This window comes from Crocodylus porosus, unplaced genomic scaffold (genome assembly GCF_001723895.1).
Source record: "Crocodylus porosus isolate Cpor-Errol unplaced genomic scaffold, CroPor_comp1, whole genome shotgun sequence".
Classification (NCBI taxonomy): domain Eukaryota; kingdom Metazoa; phylum Chordata; order Crocodylia; family Crocodylidae; genus Crocodylus; species Crocodylus porosus.
In genome coordinates, this window is record NW_017728936.1 from 1,093,344 (window position 1) to 1,111,229 (window position 17,886).

A 17,886-nucleotide genomic window follows, 5' to 3' on the forward strand; every position below is an offset into this window, starting at 1 on the left:
ACAGTCATTTAGTACTTGCTAAAGCTTTAGCAAGTACTAAATGACCGCACAGTACCCGCTGATACAGGGCAGTCCGCACAGCGCATGGTTATTTTTAGATGTTCTGTCACCACAGTGATGAGCTACAGCAACGTAGCTCATTGCTACAGTGGCGCAGCAGCTGCATCACAGTTTTTGTGTGACGAGACTGCGTCGCTGTAGCAATGAGCTACGTCACCGTAGCTCATCGCTATGGTGACACAGCATCTTGTGTGGGTGCATCCACAAGGTAGTGCTCCTATGCCTCAGTTCTTTACTGGATCTAGCCTGAAGTGACTATGCTCAGTATATCCATCCCCATACTGCCGTCCCCATCCACTCACCATTAATTTATCAGAGATGTGAGATTCCTGTAGCCACTATAATGTATGTGTGAACAAAAAGTATATATACAATAGCCTCCATATTACAGGGAGGTGAAAGCCCCTCCAGAGTTAGGGTTCACATACCTTCACTCTTTGTTAGAAAAATCAATTAGGGTTGGAAGTGACTAGATTTACTAAAAGATAAGAGAGACTGAAATGATGCATCTGTCATTTGTCTTCTGTGCCATAGCTCAAAACAAGCTTATTACTGCTTCTTCAAAACATTTTAAGGAGTTAAGTCTCTTTGACATTTCACACACTTGTCGCATTCAAAGGAAATATGCACTTCTTTAAATAAAAGATAAGAACATTTGCGTAGTGAGCTGGCAGTATAAGATTCATAGTTACCTTAATTATTAATTTATTTGCTTTGAAGTGCTTGCACTAACTTCAAACAGTTTTGTGAGGTTTTACAACATGATTTTGATTTTATACAGTCCTTTTTAAAATGCTTGTGTATTAAATATTTTACTATGAATCTTACCCTTCTCTTCCCTGTGGCTTGCTAGAAGAAAATATGTATTCCAAAGTGGCTGTTGTTAGTACAACTCTAAGGATGCTTTGTAGCAAACTGAAAGATTCATTTTAGATTACTTCATGAACTTTACGGGTGATACAAAATCTGTATCTCATGTCTCAAGCTGTATCAAATATTTTGTCAAGTCTCCACCATAGCCCTCACCTCCCCTTCCGCCATCCAGCAAAACCTTAAAAGTCCACAGATTGCTATTTATGTAGTTCTTAATTATGACTCATCTTTAGTAAAATTAGCTGTTAGAATAAGCTTGAGCACTCAGACAGAATCAATGCAAATTTTGACTTTTTTCATTTAATATTTCAGTGTGAAAATACTAGAGAAAAGTGTATCTGTTGACCGACCTCAGTTCTGAAAAACCAAAGGGCTTTTTGAATGTCATAGACTGTTCTGCCCTACAGAAATTTTACATGCATGAAGAACACTGTCTAGAATCAGGACTGATTGCTCTCTCTTTGTGTATACACAGAGTATATATACACACAGACACACACAGACTTACACACATATATATGAGTTCACATATCCTGAGCTGACAAAGCAGTTTCACTGCAATCACAACCATTTAGAGGTGTACTTCTGCTAACACCATTCCAGGTACACTGGGACAACAATTGCAATATAAATAGTATACTGGAGCTTTTCTTGTTAACTTCAACACGCTCTCTTCCCTCCAAGACATACACTAAGTTAAGCAGGGCAGTGACCCGGTGCAGGTCTGCGTTCTCCGACAAATCCAGTAAAAATCAATAATTCTGCCTTGTGTTATCTGGATACAGTTTGTAATCTCATAATTTTATCTCTTTTATATACCACCAGTCTGCATGGTGCCTCCGTGGAAAACTGGCAGACACTAATTTTTAGAAGCATCTAATTGCTGAGACAAAAAAAATTACATAAAACCTCATAACCCAAGCACAGATTTAACACATTTCAGTCAGTTCCCATTTCAGCCCCTGACCTTAGTTCTGAATTCCCTTTGAAGTTTCAGAAGGAGCTTTCACCAGCTCCAAAACAAGATTTTTGTTTTTATTAAAAAAAACCAAAACCCAACATTCTGCTGTTTAGGTGAGGAATTTGCTTCATTTCTGTAAAAGTCATGCCCTCCAGTATACATACTGGATGCTGAAAGGTGGCACTTGTCCAGGTCTTGTATTGACAACAGACCCAAATTTGCCAGACAACAGAAAGAGCTTGAATGAAGCTCATTAGATAGTGCAGGAAGGGAGAGTCCCCTCTCTGTATAGACTTATCTTGCCCCTAGATCAGCATGATCTAGTTTGTCTTCCAATTCTGCTTTTCAGCACAGCAGGAATTACAAAACCCTGACCTGAGTTACAGTATACAAATGATGATGATCATTGAGGAACCCAACAGTTGGGCAACCTACTGTAGAGACTCCCATCAGCTTCACAAAACTACAGCAAAATATGGATTACAAAATCATTCTTTCTGGGATAGGGGGGAGATGGCACAGGAAAAGAGCATACAAAACAGTACAGGCACAGGTCTGTTACACTCTATAAAACAAGCACAGAGAACCTGGCTTTTTAAAACTCAAAGGTGTTAAAAATCCCGACTTTCCCCAAAATTTCCATCCACACTTTCAATGGGACACAAAAACCAATGTCCAGATGGGGCTTTTGACAGTGTTTGGTAGGACATGCTCAAGCCCCTTGGCAGAATGGGTCCTGCCAGTCCTTGGGTTACAGGGGCATATGTAGCAGCCAAGGATGATGCCCCCGCTTTGGTTGTAGTTCAGTGCCCCAAAGCAGCCTTCTGTTTGGCAGGGGATGGATGAGGAGTGGGCAGTCTGTCCACAGAGGAGGAGCTGCTCAGGGTGGACTGAAGGTAAACTGTCTTGTGAAAGAGTCTGTTGCTGAGGAAAACCACTAAAGAAAAGAGACGCAGCTGGAAGTGGCTGAAAGAAAACAAATGCTATGAGCTTCCATTCCAAGTCAAGTCTCTTCCCCATTACTGCCCCTCACTGCATGTACTCTAATCCAACAACACAGTACAAAGTTCTTTTTGTCCATTTTTATACTTTTTGTCCATTTTTGTACATTATAGGATGATATGCTCCTTCAGAGCACAGGCTAGTGGAACCATAGCTACATTCCACTCTAACAGACTGAAGGAGACAATGCTGTCACCCCTCGCATGCAAGAATGGGATGCGGCAATCCTGCATCTCTGCAGGGAGGACAGAGCAGCCTGCATAACTGGAGTTAGTCTGGCTTCAAAAGCATGAAACTGCAGATGAAGTGGAGCTGATGGTAACTTCAGAATACCAGGCTCTGGGATCCCCAGCCTTAGCTTGAGGCATGTGACTGAAGAACTAAAGGGTGTAGCAAGGTCTGACCACATTCTGAAACACAACCCTCCCTTCAAAATACTTTCACAAAATTAATGCAGCATCCTCCTTGCTAATAAACCTCAGTTTAATTTCTCTTATTTTAAGCTAGTGAAAGAACCTCATCATGAGCATTCTTTCCTTAATGTAACTAACCTTCCCACAGATGTATTTATCTACCAGACACAGGACTGTTATAATGTTTGTTCCCTTTTAGGTAATTGAATCAAGTGCAACTTCTTCCTGCATCTAACATGGCATTAGTTAAAATAAACCCCTGAGTTTCCTTTACTAAAGACTTACTATGTTTTCCCAGGTGTCTTTGCTTCATTGGCGCTGATAATAAACAGAGGGAAAAGAATGGAGAACAGGCAGCCACTGCAAAATGGAAAAGGCACATTCAGTCATTGGTCTCAATTACGACAGGCTGGTGTCATAATAAGGCAATACAAAAAATGTCCACCCATACAATAGAAAACCCTCTTGGAATCTGCAGTGTATGGAAGCACATGAAAAGAAATGTGTTTCCACCCCGGGGAAATCAAACAGTCAACCCAGTGAATCAAACAGCCAACCAAAGCCCAGTGAATTCACATAGATGATGCAGATGACTGCTGTTCTGCCCTTGAAGAGGGAATTATATCCTGCATATTCAAGACAGTACCTGTGTCTAAACCTGTAGTTTCCATATGCTGTATCTTTGTATTATGTAGAGATTGCTATAGGCATTACAGGACAGATTCATAAACGGCAGGCTACGTATAGCCACTGAAGAACTACTGCAGCCACCAAAATTTCACTACAGCCTTATTCAGTCATGTGGAAGAAGAGTGATGGGCATGGAGAATATAAATAACAAACACAATTTCTGGGGAGAACCTGGGTGTGCTTAAAATTTCTGCTGGGATCCTCTGCAGTGTTTTTATGGGTGTAATCACTCAGTACAAAAAGAAACACGCACAGCTTGACATCGGAATTGGGTTTACCTCTTATACCTCTGCTGTCAGCATTACCTTAGGCAAGACTGACAGAGATACAGCATATCTGCATCAATAATAAATCAGCTGCACTCACTGCTAGCACTGCTTACTGCTCTGTATTACAGGCACAAGAGAAATCATGCCAGGAAGGCTGACTCTAACTGTAAGCATATTCAAAAGCCAGAAAGGAAGTTACAGAAGAGTCAGAACAAGATGAGAAACTGAAAAGCAAGCAGCAATAATGTCATCACATTGGTTAGCAAAGAGATGTAAACTTTTTCCAGCCACTATCTCCACTATATTCAATCTAGCGGGGCAAGAATATACTATGATTTGAATAGGTCTTTTAATTGCATGGCTTCCTACAGAAAAATCTGCACTGAATCTTAAGGGTTTTAAATATATATATATATTTTAAGTCTTCCTTGTTTCTCAGTGCACTCTCCCGTTTTATTGTCTTTCACCTACACGCTGGCAAGAGCTATTTGCCATTATATTGTCAGTGTGGAGACACTTCTTCCACTTAGGGACAGATGGAGGTGGTGGGGAAGGGAGAAGAATACAGAGCTCTGGGGATATTTTGGAGAAGACATATACTTCTGTTGGTCTTTGGAGAACATGTTATCTCTGCATTTATTTCCTCAAAGAACAGATCACCCAATGCTCCCAATCTAAAATGAGAATTACCTGATGATATAAGAGGACTGCATTGCAGTGAGAAAAGCCAGTGGTAAACCAAATCCAAAATAGTAGGGCCAATTCCGCTCAATGTTGGATAACCGCTGATGCATTTCAATTCCTGGTAAAAATACAAAGTTAAAATAAGGATATGAACAGAAAAGTCTTGGCTTAAATAAAAGTACCAATTGCAGTTGGTGAAGTTTCAGACTATGGTACCAAGTTGGAATAAACTCTGAGAAGGGACTTCTCACTTACAAACCTCTAAAATCTGGTGTTCATCTGAGTCTAATAATGTAGGCCTTTTGTCATTTTGCAGCAAAAAAAAGAACAGAAATTTAAGTTTACTGGATCCATATAGCCTTTGTTCTTCTCTTGTCTTTGCTGGAGAAGATTACGTAAGTGAGGCAACTTAACAAAAGCCAGGTGGAAATAACTATCCGAGGCTGGCCCTATCTGACATCATGGGCTTGTCCCTAATCTTGAGCTCTAGCATTACAAAGGAAAGTCTGGCTTTCCTCTGGTGTTTATCTTCTATAGCTAAATTTAGACTTCAAAAGTCTCCAAAATTAAATGTTTCCTCTTTCCACTCATTTTGAATTAGTTTCTATTGGAGTCAATTCCATGGAGTAAAAATGCAGCATCTTGGAGTTGAAGAAACTTTACACGAAAGAACCTTGGTTTTGTTTGTTGGCTGAGAATTCCATGAAAAATTGAAAACTACATCAGAATAGGATTACATTTAAGGCTTTTCAATTAGGAGTCACCCAGAAAATTACAGATTGCATCTACCCTTCAAGCAAATGTTTATTCTTGTATTCTTATCTTTCTGTTCCGTTTCAAACACCATTCTGCTGTTTATAATCTCTTCTATTACCTGAATGATCAAGCAGCAGAATATTTCCACACAGGGCAACACAACCAAAACATCTAATCACAGAACTTCTGGGCAACAAGTCAGCAATAGCAATTCATGCTGATCAGGTTAAAAGGACTGAAATGGCATGCGCATTTCACAGATGCCTGTGTGACAGTAGGCTGCGTTCTCATCTGGAAGATACGGAATAAAGATCCTGCCAGGATCTGGACTCACCACAATGGAACACAAAAAAGAAATGAGTTAGTTGTGCTGTCACTAGGGCCAGACTTCAGATAAGATGCTGAAGTCAAGTTCCTCTGTCAATTTATGGCATGTGTTTCAAGTGAAAATCGTCCCACAGCACCTTCTAAAGGAATGGATAACAACCCAGTGCTGCAGCCAATACTTTACTGCAGGAGTCAGCAATGACAGCAACCTTTTTTGGGCAGAGTACCAAAAACACCCACAGCCTCTATTCAGAAGATGTTGGCGTGCCGGGGCTGGATGGGAGGGGAGCTGCAAGGGGCCCAATCCTTGTTATGGCAGCACAGCCCCTTCCCTGCAATCCGCCCCAAAGCACACATGCACCCACTGCTGGTAACGAGCTGGGCTGGGGCTCCATGGGCCACAGTGCAGCTGCTTGCACCTCCTGGCCACCTGCTACAGCCAGCCCAGGCCCTGGGCATGCCCCTACTACCCACCAGAGATCCCGGGCTGCTCACAGAAGGCAGCAGGGAGGCTGCAAGCAGCTGCGCCAGGGTCTGCAAAGTCTTGGTCCAGCCTCTTGCCAGTAGTGGGTGCACACCATGCATCTCTGGGTGGGTGGCAGGGAAGTCACGAGGGGCCCAATCTTTACGGTGGCAGTGCAGCCTGGGCCTCTTTCCTACCACCTGCCCTGAGGCACACATGCTAAGCAAAATGCCTTCATATGCTATGGCTCTGGCACACATGCTGAGGATTGCTGACCCCTGCTTTACTCTCCCAACTGAACTGTTTCTTGCATGACCAGTGGCATGGCTGTTCCATCTTGTATGACCTATGCCATCCCCACAATGGCGGGATCTCAAACCCTGTTCTGAAGTGCTTCCAGATGCTTCTGAAGTAAGTAAGTATTTTGTTTCTACATCCTGCTGGCTTGACTCACCACCAGGCAATGTCTCAGCACCTATATTTATCCCCATACGGAAGCACTTGAAAATCCAAAAGTGGAGAAGCAGGCAGGAAGGTCATTTATCACAAGCAAGAAACATCTTCTGGTTACATCCCTCTTATGTTTACAACACAATAAGCATCAGCTCAACAAGATTTAAGTCTTCTGAAAAACAATCCACAAACATGCCAGGGAGTCATTGATCTAAGAGCACCATACTATACTCTGGCATTATCATAAAAAAGAGAAACAGTTACTTGCTAGAGGAACTGGACAGAAACAGAGCTGTCATACAAAAGGGACCTCATACAATTAAATATTTCTAACAACTGTCCCTGCAGACTATTGCTGAACACATGCCCTGTTAGCCTTGAAAGTCAAGGGTAGCACTCACCTTTGTTAAACCATCGGTACTCAAAGCAATACAGGGAGTAGAGCAGTGACATGTGCAGGAGGCTAACCAACTGACCAATGATATCGATTGGGAAAAGGCTCACGATCATCCCCTGAAGTGCAAGAGAAAAAAAACAATGACTTTGCTTTCTACAGAGTTTGTACAGCACCATTCATTTTTCCTCCTCGTACAGTGACATGGAACTGGATGACTGGAAGGGCCATTGTTTTAGTTTTATTTCCCTCCCTCCCCCCGCCCCAATCCCACCTTCCTCCTGTCACATTATTATATACAGGAAACTGAGCAAATTGATACTCCCAGTCTCCTACTCACAGCTTGCCCATCCAGTCAATAAGTATGCACCTGCATTCTCTACTAGCTCACATACAGAATCCAAACGGGTCTCATCTCACCTGGATAAGAAAGAGTGCTTGTAGTAAAAGATTAAACAACATGTCTGCAATGATTTTACTGACACTGGGAAAGGGATGAGGCTTTCTTCCTGAAACTTCAAAAGCCAAATCCGCGATGTCCTGAAAACAGACACACACACATTTCAGGAACTAATTAACAAGAAAATTAACTCCAGTGAGTGCACTACTGATCTGCAGTCAGCATGGCAAATACCACAGAACACATTTACAGGATGCACATATGCATGCTCAGTAGCCACGTCGCGTAGCTTGTATAGCTAGACTGCACACAGAGTAGGATTGCAAATTGTGCATATGTGCCCAAAATGGCAGCTATGCAGCTGGATAAATGCCACTTGTGCACATAAGTGAAGCAGGATTCTGCCTCAAGCTAAAGAGAGAACTGCACACTATACGCTGGTACCTTGATAACAGAGAGATTACAAGGAGACACAATTATGGGTAATACCCAAAGTTACTTGCCCAAAGTGGTTTGAAACTGGGCTAGTATCAAATCAGGGGAGCTTATGCATTTAGATATTTCCAGCAACTGTCCTTGCAGAATACTGCCAAAATACATGGAAAGCAAAGGGCCACCCTGGGACTGACTCCCAGTCCTCACTCTGAATCAAGCACCAGGTTGCCTCCGTGCAACAATTTCCAAACATACTGATGATCACCATAATTGTGACAAGAAAAAAAGACAAGGAGGTAGGAAGAGGAAAAGAGCTGAATGTGATGGTCATCTGTCCCAGAAAGCAGCAAGCTGTCTGCAGCATAAACATCAGCATGAAACACAATGCACCTGCAAACATCCCCCACTGTGACAGTGATAAATAAGGACATCCAGAAAAATAACCTTCACGCAGAACTGTTTTTTATGGCATCATACTTAATAGACCATAGGAATACCTATGTTTCAACATGGGCCATCCTTACAACTTGTCACAAGTTAGTGAACCTACTCACTGCACACTGAATCAGTGGTTCTCACCCTTTTAGATTCAAGGCACCCCTTGTCAGACTAAAGGAACCCCTTGGAAAATGCCAGCTCTTATTTTTCCTCATTTTTTTCAGTTGAAAAATAATAGGGCAATTCTTCTGTTGTAAAGAGGGCAGAAAGACATCAACAGCTTAGAATGTTTTTGACACTTTGGAGTCCTATTTGAAATATCTGGCTGCGTCCAGATGAACGTGGCCATACAGTATGCGATGCTGCAGACATGTCTGTGGCGCCACACACCACACATTCAGTTGCTCGCTGCACTGGGTTTTTTTGACCCCTGGGATATCCAGGGGTCCAAAAAAAAGCAGAGTGGCACAGAGCAGCATGTGTCACCCAAAACTGGAGCCTGGCTGGCCAGAACCATGCTCTGGCTGCCGGCCAGGCTCTGAGCAGCAGGATCACCACTGCTGCAGCCCCAGGAGGCCCTTAGGACCCCAAGTAAGTCTGCTTCGGCCAGCCCAGTGCTGGCCCCAGCCTCCCCTACCCCACCCAGGGTAAATGTCCATGTTCGTGTGGATGTAGCCTTGGAGTTTATCTTTTGAATCACAAGCAAGTGTGATTCAAATAGTGCTAATATAGCAGTACCCCATGGCACCTTCAAAAAGATGCTGTGGCACCCTGGTCAAGAACCACTGTATTGACTAAATCAGATTAAAGCTCATTTATGACTGAGAAGCAGTCTGCACATGTTATCAGCAATCGACTAGAGTGGCTACCCTTCACACTAAAAATAAAGGAGGCTGCAAGCTGCATTACAGGTCTGGTCATAACTGACCAACCCTTAACCCAACAAATACTACTGTACATCACTTGTTCAATATCAATTCCAGCTTTAGCAGTTGAGCTTAACTCTATTTCTTGCCACCCTCACCTACCTGAAACCAGATGGCATTGACAACTTTACTGAGCACGAAGAGAGGAAGAACCCAAAGGGCACTGAAAATGGAGGTGAGGATAAATTCCAGCCAGGACCAAACATCACCGTGTAATGAGGGATCACCTTCAAAAGAATAATTCAGGTCCCTATTAGACAGGCACATAGGATTCTCTTCATTTCAGACTCATTTCAGACTGCATACCTAAAATTACCACAGAAAAATACCTAGCAACAGCTTCCTTTGTACACGTGATATTCTGCCTTACTATTAAAAAAAGGGAGATCAGTAAAAACAACATTTTCCACAATGTGCATTGGAACCCAGATATTTTTCATGGTTAGGATAGAAGATGGAGGTTTGCAAAGTATCTTCGTGTGTTAAGAGCCACAGCAAACAGCTGCAGAGGACTGAAGAGGTGTAAGTGTACCAGCTGTTTGCTGCAGCTTTTATTTCAAAGGTCATCATTTTTCTCTGATCAGCTGTGGACCATGACTGTTCTCCAGGTGATCAGAGAAACGGAATCCTTTGAAGTGAAAGAATGAGCAATTTGTTTTTAATTAGGCAACCTGCAGCAAACTAAGAGTTGTGAACCCTATAAAAAAAGCTTCAGGTTCTGCTGTACCTTCTGTACCCATTTTTACCCACTTGATCTTTATTTACTGCCAAAAATATCCTAGCACCTATGTTTCCATAGGGAAACAATGGCTGATTCTAGGAAATATGTACTCCATTACATCAAAAGCAATGGCTTTCAATTTTTCATAGTATGGGTAAGAACATAGTTCCTTCTTGTGTCATTAAAGATTAACATTTGGGGTTGACATTTATTTTCTGAAAACACTAGCAGTATACCCAACATGGGAAAAAAAAAAAAAAAGAGCAACAGTTAAAGGAACAGTTCAGAATACAAATGCAGACAGGGAGAGTACATGCAGCGCCTGGAAGAAAGGGATAAATGAAAAAAGACAGAATACATGAATGGAAAGGGAGAAAAGTAGAAAGTGGCAGAAAAAAAGAAATATGATCACAAACTGCTGGAAGACTGTTTTAGATTGGAGATAAAGAAAAACTTGTTCACCATCCAAGTCTCCAGAATCTGGAATAGACTCCCCCGAGAAGTGGTGCAAGCACCTACTCTGGATACCTTTAAGAAATGCTTGGATGCTTATCTTGCTGGGGTGATCTGGCACCAGCTGACTTCCTGCCCCTTGGGCAGGGGGCAGGACCCCTTCCAGCCCTAATGTCTATGAAATATATGGTGGACAGAGATGTGTAGTAGGAGGGCAAGAGAAAAGACTGCAGAGGAGAGCAGAGAAAGAGAAACAGTGACTAAAGAAATTGCTGGTGAGAAGCATGAGAGGCAGACAGGCAAAGAGACAGTGAAGAAGCTAGGAAGGTCTTTAACATTCACTATTTTAAGTGCTGGGGAGCCTGCCAAGAATTACAGTCAATTCCACTCAATCCATCCTCCCCCCCACAACAGATAGGAGCAAATTACTGAAACAGACTGCTGAAGATTCAAATGTGCACGTTTATATAAGAGAAGAACTTACTGAGGAACAGATTAATCAAAGTGAGTTCTTCGTGATTTTTCACTGTTCTCCAAGCCCAAACACACTGGGGCCTTGCCTATATTGAGGCAAGGCAGAACTAGTTACCCAGCCGCTTGTAGGAGTTCTGGATCTGTGCTGAAGTTCCTTTTCACATGAGAGAGCTGAAGAAGCCTACTGTTTACTGATATCCTTGGAAGAGATCTTCTCTTCCAAGAAGCATGTGACTCACTGCTAACAGACAGTTTCCAGTAACCTGAAGAAAGCTGCCCCTAATTCCTACTGGCAGTCAATCCCTAAAGCTCATATATTTTCTTATTCCCATCTGTTCACTTTTTAAGACACTGGATTTTATACTTGCTTTCAATATTAAGGCTTCCTTCCAATGATTTTAAGAACTTGAGGATCCTGAAGATGCATGGAGATATTCACTGAACTTCTAACCACTTTACAAGCATTTATGAGACTTTCCAGGGAAACTGGCTAACAGTGGTCACCAACCGGGGGATCCCAATCTACAGGTAGATCCCAGAGCCTCTTTGGATAGATCCTGGGCTGGGGGGACAGCTGGGCACACTTGCATGCACACACCCACCGCCCAGCCCCAGCAGGTCAATCTGTGGGAGAGGGAAGGGCAGGAGCCAGATCAAGGTCCCCATGGTGAATGACTCACTGTGCAGCCAAGCCAGGACCAGGGGAAGATAAGTGAGGCTCCAGCCCTGCTGGGTGGTGGAAGGATTGGAGCCCGGGCCTCCTGTGACACAGGGGACTCCCTCCCTATCTCTGTGGTGGCAGAGGCAGCTGCTGTGTGCCTCGAGTCCCACTGCAGCTGGTCATGTGCATGCATGGCTCAGCTAAGCAGCAGGGAACTCCCTGACCCAGACAGGTCTGGGACTCTCCGCAGCCCAGGGGTGCGTGGGGTGGGGGCTCCTGCCACTGGGCGCAACCTGGCAGAGGCCTTGGGGGCCCATAGCATTCCCACCTGTGTTTGGGACAAGGCAGCTGTTGCTGCCTGACCACTGTGCCCAGAGCATAGGTGGGGGTGGGCACAGGCTTCCCAGGCCTCTGCCAGGCTGTGTCCAGTGATGGAAGCTCCCCTCCCCATGCACCTGGGCTGCAGAGAGTCCGAGACCTGGCCAGGCCAGAGCCTCACCACACTTCTGTGCTGCCACCTCGCTGTGCTGAGCCATGCCTGCCTGGCGGCCAGACAAATGTGACATCGGGCTCTGACCCAGCCGAGTCTGGAAGTCTCTGTGGTCCAGAGCACATGGGGAGGGCTCTCATCACTGGGCGCAGCCCAGAGGAGACCTTGGGGGCCTGTGGCCCCCCCACCCTGTGCTCCAGGCACAGTAGGCAGTCTGCAGCAGCAGCCACCTCATCCCAGAGTACAGGTGGGGGGACAGGGGCACAGGCCCCATGGGCCTCCGCCGGGCTGTGCCCAGTGGCAAGAGCCCCCTGCCACGTGGCCCTGGGAGGTTGGGGACAGTAGATTCTGGGGTGCCCTTTACTTCCAAAAAGTGATCTTCACCATAAAAAAGCTGGAGATCACTGCTGTAGAATCTTCTTCAGTGGAGGTTTTCAGAAGGAGGCTACATGGGCAGAGATAGTTTAGAAAGAGTGCTCCTGCATTCATGTAGTGGCTTGGACAAGATGACCCCTAAGGTCTCTATGATTTAATAAATTAGGAATCTTTCAAAATATAAAGTTGTCAGGAATAAGATATGCTAATAGTTTTAGATGTTACTTGTTCCTAAGAGTGTGTAGCAATGAAAAACTCCTTTCAAAGTGTAAACTTTTATGTTACATATTGTAAACTATTTGGAAACTAAGTCTCAATAAGGGGAAGGATGGACAGTATGTGATTAGATTCACTATAAATATTTTTAAATAACACAGAATTACATGTTGGAGCAAGATTCCCACACAGATTGAAAACAACTAGCTCAATACTAAACAGAATTCATGAAAAAACCTCTTTCCCCTTTCCAGTCTGTTAGCAGCAAAACTAACCCATCTGCCTGGTTTTCTGTTTAATACAAAACAATGTTAATAGACTCACTGTAACACAGTTTAATGTTGCTTAATGTGACAAGATTGGCACGCAAATTTTCATAGCAAAAAAATAAAAGGAAAGAAAGTTTAGCTAAGATTCTCAGAGCTGCCCAAGGAATCTGGATAATCAATTCCCATTAATGTTAATGAAAGCCAAACACAGAAATTCCTTAGGTACTGAAAATCTCAACCAGCGAGTCAGTTCACTCAAAAGGATAAAGCAACATCAGCACACAAAACCAAGAGGAAAAGGAGAGCATGCTACAATGGCTAAGCCAAATACTAAGATGTGCTAGACATTCACATTCCTCTCTCAAGTCCATAGGAGCTGTAGATGCTCAACCTCTACGGATTTTTCCCCAAGAGAGGAAAATAATTCAAAGCAGAGACAGGCATGAGGAAGAGCACATAGTGGCATGGCCTCTTCTGTTGACTATGCAGATATCAGAGAATCATCTACCCAAAGGTGGGCTGTTGTGGTAGCAATTTTTTAAAAAGAAGCTATATACTTACCAATTATTTGTGCTGTAACTGACTGAAGTACAGGTATAAATACTCGGTAAAACAGAAGGAGACTAAGCTACAGAAAAAAGACAACATGGAAAACAAAAAAAGTTTTTATTACTAGTGATCATATATTCATTTCTATTACTACTATATCTACTCATCAACCCAATCTGTTCCAGAGAGATTTAAATATGGGATGCTGGAAGCATCTGTTTCATGCAGGAACCTGTCTGAAGGCACCCTCTTGCCTCATTTCACTGACATTTCCAAAACCATTCAGTACGACTAACAGAAAGTCTGTTTTCTATCTGATATGCAAATACCCCATCCTCAGACAGGGGCAATAACTTTAATATATTGGCAGAGAGATCTGTAAACACAGATTTAAGGCAAATTTCATGCAGATATTTCATTCTGCTTAGTGGCAGTGTCTGCATGCTATGCATTAAACATTAAACATAATGATGCACCAGTGCAGAGCACCAAAAAACTGCTGCTCTACTTAAATACAACCAGAATATATAATTGAACAGTTTCCTATCAATATTTCCACACTGATTCCTCTCATATCACGACAGAGTCTAATGGAAGATGAAAACAGAAAAGCAATTTAATTAAACTGCAAAACATCCACTACAATGATAAATAAAAACCTCACCAACCCATTAACACTTATTGGGTGAACAGAGCTGAGGAAAAGTAATATTCACGTCATTGGAGTAGCAGAGTAGACTCCACATGATCACTTTGGAACAAAGAAAGGGACTTAAAAAACAGACTCCAGGTTAACATTCTGGTCTGTTTAAGGCATATAAGAGCTCATTTAAATATCCTAAGTAGGGTCCCTTTAGATAAAAACTCAAGACTTAAACTCACTGGTTTCTCTCACAATTCATAATGCCTTCCAATTTGGCAGGGCAGCCAAGCCAACATACCATCCTTGAAATCATCAAAGCACTGAAACAGTGCACTGGTTTTAACTAGTGCTTACATTTTTAAGTTAGGTACTAACAAAAAGAAGTACTTACCCAAAATACACCTCCATTCCATGCACAACACTGAAAAATTCGGCTTACTATCCGCGGTTCACTGGAGAACAATAAGACAGACATACATGAGATTTGCACAAGTCTAACTACTTTTTTAAAATAAATTACCTCCTACATCATGTATTATTGAAATTCCTTCTCTCTCATACTTTAGATGCATATTTCCAAGTTGTCTACTACATTAGTAAGATTCCAACTGAATTCCAGTAACAGAATTGAAGTCTGAAGCACCGTAATTTTAGAGGGTGTGTATCTGTGTGCATACTCGTAATATATGCTCAATCAAACATACCAGTAAATTTCCCACAGAAGGAAGAAGATTAAGACTGGATATCAGGAAGATCATGTAACTAATGCCAATTTCCAAACAAGTGGAAAATGGGATTAGAGTTTGTAGCTGTAATTCTGGATAAAAGAATGTACAGGGCTCTTGTAATTATCTCAAAAAACAAGAATTAGAAACCCCAGAAATTCAAAGTTAAAGTTGCATTTAAAATCAGAACAAGTGTGGAAATACAAAGCGATAATACCTATTAGTTATAATATTTGTAATCTCAAGACAGAATATTTAATCGCATTAAAATTTAAACCTTTTTTGCACATGCTAACACTAGGGGGAAAAAACCTTCAAAATAGCCAATCCATGAAATTTCAGAGACCTTTAACTTCTGCAGTCATTCCAGACAAAAGAAGTGTCTCACACAAGGTGCTAAACATGTCTCTAGACATTAATTTAGACCAGTTAGTTGAAACTGATTTTAAGATGTTAACTCCTGCTTTAGTGCAAAAATCAATTCAATATTAATTAGCACATTGAGACAAATACTGTCATAATTTGGGGCTAAGGTTCTATTTTTATCTCCAGTGGAAATATATTTAGTGATATCCTTTTAACCTTCAGCAGATATGTTCCCAGATGTTTTCCTAGATCCTTGAAAAGGAATGACTGGAAAATAACTGCTGTTGTACATGCTCTACACAGGACTGCAAGAGGCTCGCAGATCAAATTAGAGGTATGAGAGCAAAGCTGTATAGGAAGAGCTTTTTTCCAAGATCCCATAACAGAACAGCCAGAGAAGATAAGAATTGCAAAACTGGATCAGGCTGGTAATCCATGTGGTCAGTATCCCGTCTGTACAAGCGGTCCATCCCAGAAGCTTCTGGTAACCATCACCTTAATAAACCTTTAAACTTTAGGATGTGTCCCTCATTATCCATATACAATTGCTGAATCTCACTAAGCTGTTAGCCTCAATGAGACATCGTGGCAGTCAGTTCCTTTAACAAATTTTCTATCTATTACTCTTAGATTTCAATGAAAGTTCACTAATAAATGCAGTTACACTTGTAAACTATTTTCAAACATATTTCAGAGACTTACTGGCTTTCAGGTTACAGGTTCTTAAAGATATGGGCATAGTTTCATAGTTCGTTGGGTCAGAAGGGACCTGAGCAGATCATCAAGTCCGACCCCCTGCCATAGGCAGGAAAGGACGCTGTGGTCAAACAACCCTGGCAGGGTGATTATCTAGCCTCCTTCTGAAGACCCCCAGGGTAGGAGCCAGCACCACTTCCCTTGGGAGTTGGTTCCAGATCCTAGCCGCCCTGACAGTGAAGTAGCACTTCCTGATGTCCAGCCTGAACCTACTCTCAGTCAACTTATGGCCATTATTCCTAGTTACTCCTGGTAGTGCTCGGGGGAACAGGGTCTCTCCCAAATGTTTTGGGGGTATTTCATTTGGGTATTTTTACCCAAATGCATGAAAATTTTCACACTTGCAGACAGAAGTAGCAGTCTACATGGCTTAAATCCATACCTATCTCAAATTACCTCTTACCTGGACTCAACTGAAATAATGCACATTTATGGCAGGAAAAACTGCTTTGCAACTACATTGTTCCAAGTTTCATGCAGATTTCAAACTTTTTCCACTCATTTGAGACCTCTGAGACTAGAAATAGATTAACTGGGTAAAACACACATCGGCCCTTGTCCCGCCCTTGGGGGTGTGGGACAAAGGGTGGTCTGATCTCCTTCTCCACTTTCCCCACACCATGAGTCTGGAGCAGCAGGGAATGCTGGGTGTTCTGCTACCTAGCGTGGGTCTGGGGCAGAGGGGAACATCAGGTGTTCTCCTTGCCCAGCCAGCCTGGGGCTCGCTGCACAGGGAAGCACTTTTCCCCCCTGCCACAGTGCGGGTTTGGGGCAGTTCGGAAAGTGCCACAAGGTAACAGATGACTGCTGCAATAAAGTGGCAGAGACCTTTTGCTGTGCCCCTGATTTCCCTGCCATGTGAAAATTTTTAAGGTAGCACAAATGAGAAATCAGACAACGTCTGTTGCTACCTGAGATCCAAATCATTACGTTTCTAAATGATTTTCTGTCCTCTGTAGGTGGCAGACAGAGTCCACAAGCAAATTCTCAAGCATTTGACACTCATGCTCATGTACTCACTTCTCCTGCTTTTTCTCATCACTCTGGGCTCTCCTCTGGGCAAGTGCACTGCTTGCTCTCTTTTTTCTCTGCTCTTCCCTTTTCTGCTGGATCCGGGCATCCAGCTTAGAGATTGTGCAGATCCCCCAGATGGAGTCCTTAATTCCCTGCAGACATAAAGAAGCAACACATATCATCTCAACTTACTCCAAAAGGAAACGTTAAAATGACTGTTTTCACTTAAAAAATCATCTTTATACAAGTTACCTGTATTATTAGTAAGTTATCTGTATTATTGGTATAATTCTAGATAATGGAAACTGAAGGAATTTTACAAATCTGTTTCTGTACAATTCATTCAATTGGGAACAGTGAAAAAAACAGGATTGTTTTTCTGATAATACTAAAATGATGCTCTAGGCTACAAATGCTGCAGGGCAAAGTATGAATTACAAAATAAATTTAAATGCAATGAAAATTAATTCCAGGTAAACATTTCCTGAATTGGCAGCCTTTGAAAAAATAACAAAAATCTCCATTTTAGAGAACTAAGCTGTCCAGTACTCCCTTTCAGTGTAAATCTCTCTACTTAAGATAGGTTTGAGAAAAGACAGCTGCAAAGTGCTGATGATGTGCATGATGGTT

General features: G+C 42.5%; 1 protein-coding gene across 3 annotated transcripts in view; it reads right to left on the reverse strand.

Moving 5' to 3' along the window:
• Window positions 1-1,207: 1,207 nt before the first annotated feature.
• The window catches only part of EI24 (EI24, autophagy associated transmembrane protein), a 39,958-nt gene continuing 23,279 nt past the window's right edge, over window positions 1,208-17,886 (reverse strand). For all 3 annotated transcript variants that reach the window (XM_019546957.1, XM_019546955.1, XM_019546956.1), the window contains exons 3-11: window positions 17,263-17,408; window positions 14,787-14,847; window positions 13,765-13,831; window positions 9,647-9,771; window positions 7,766-7,885; window positions 7,353-7,464; window positions 4,959-5,070; window positions 3,595-3,669; window positions 1,208-2,860 (exon numbers count right to left, since the gene is read on the reverse strand). In XM_019546957.1, the coding sequence (XP_019402502.1) occupies window positions 2,698-2,860; window positions 3,595-3,669; window positions 4,959-5,070; window positions 7,353-7,464; window positions 7,766-7,885; window positions 9,647-9,771; window positions 13,765-13,831; window positions 14,787-14,847; window positions 17,263-17,408 (981 nt within the window). In that variant the 3' untranslated portion in view covers window positions 1,208-2,697. The remainder of the gene's footprint in view (window positions 2,861-3,594; window positions 3,670-4,958; window positions 5,071-7,352; window positions 7,465-7,765; window positions 7,886-9,646; window positions 9,772-13,764; window positions 13,832-14,786; window positions 14,848-17,262; window positions 17,409-17,886) is intronic.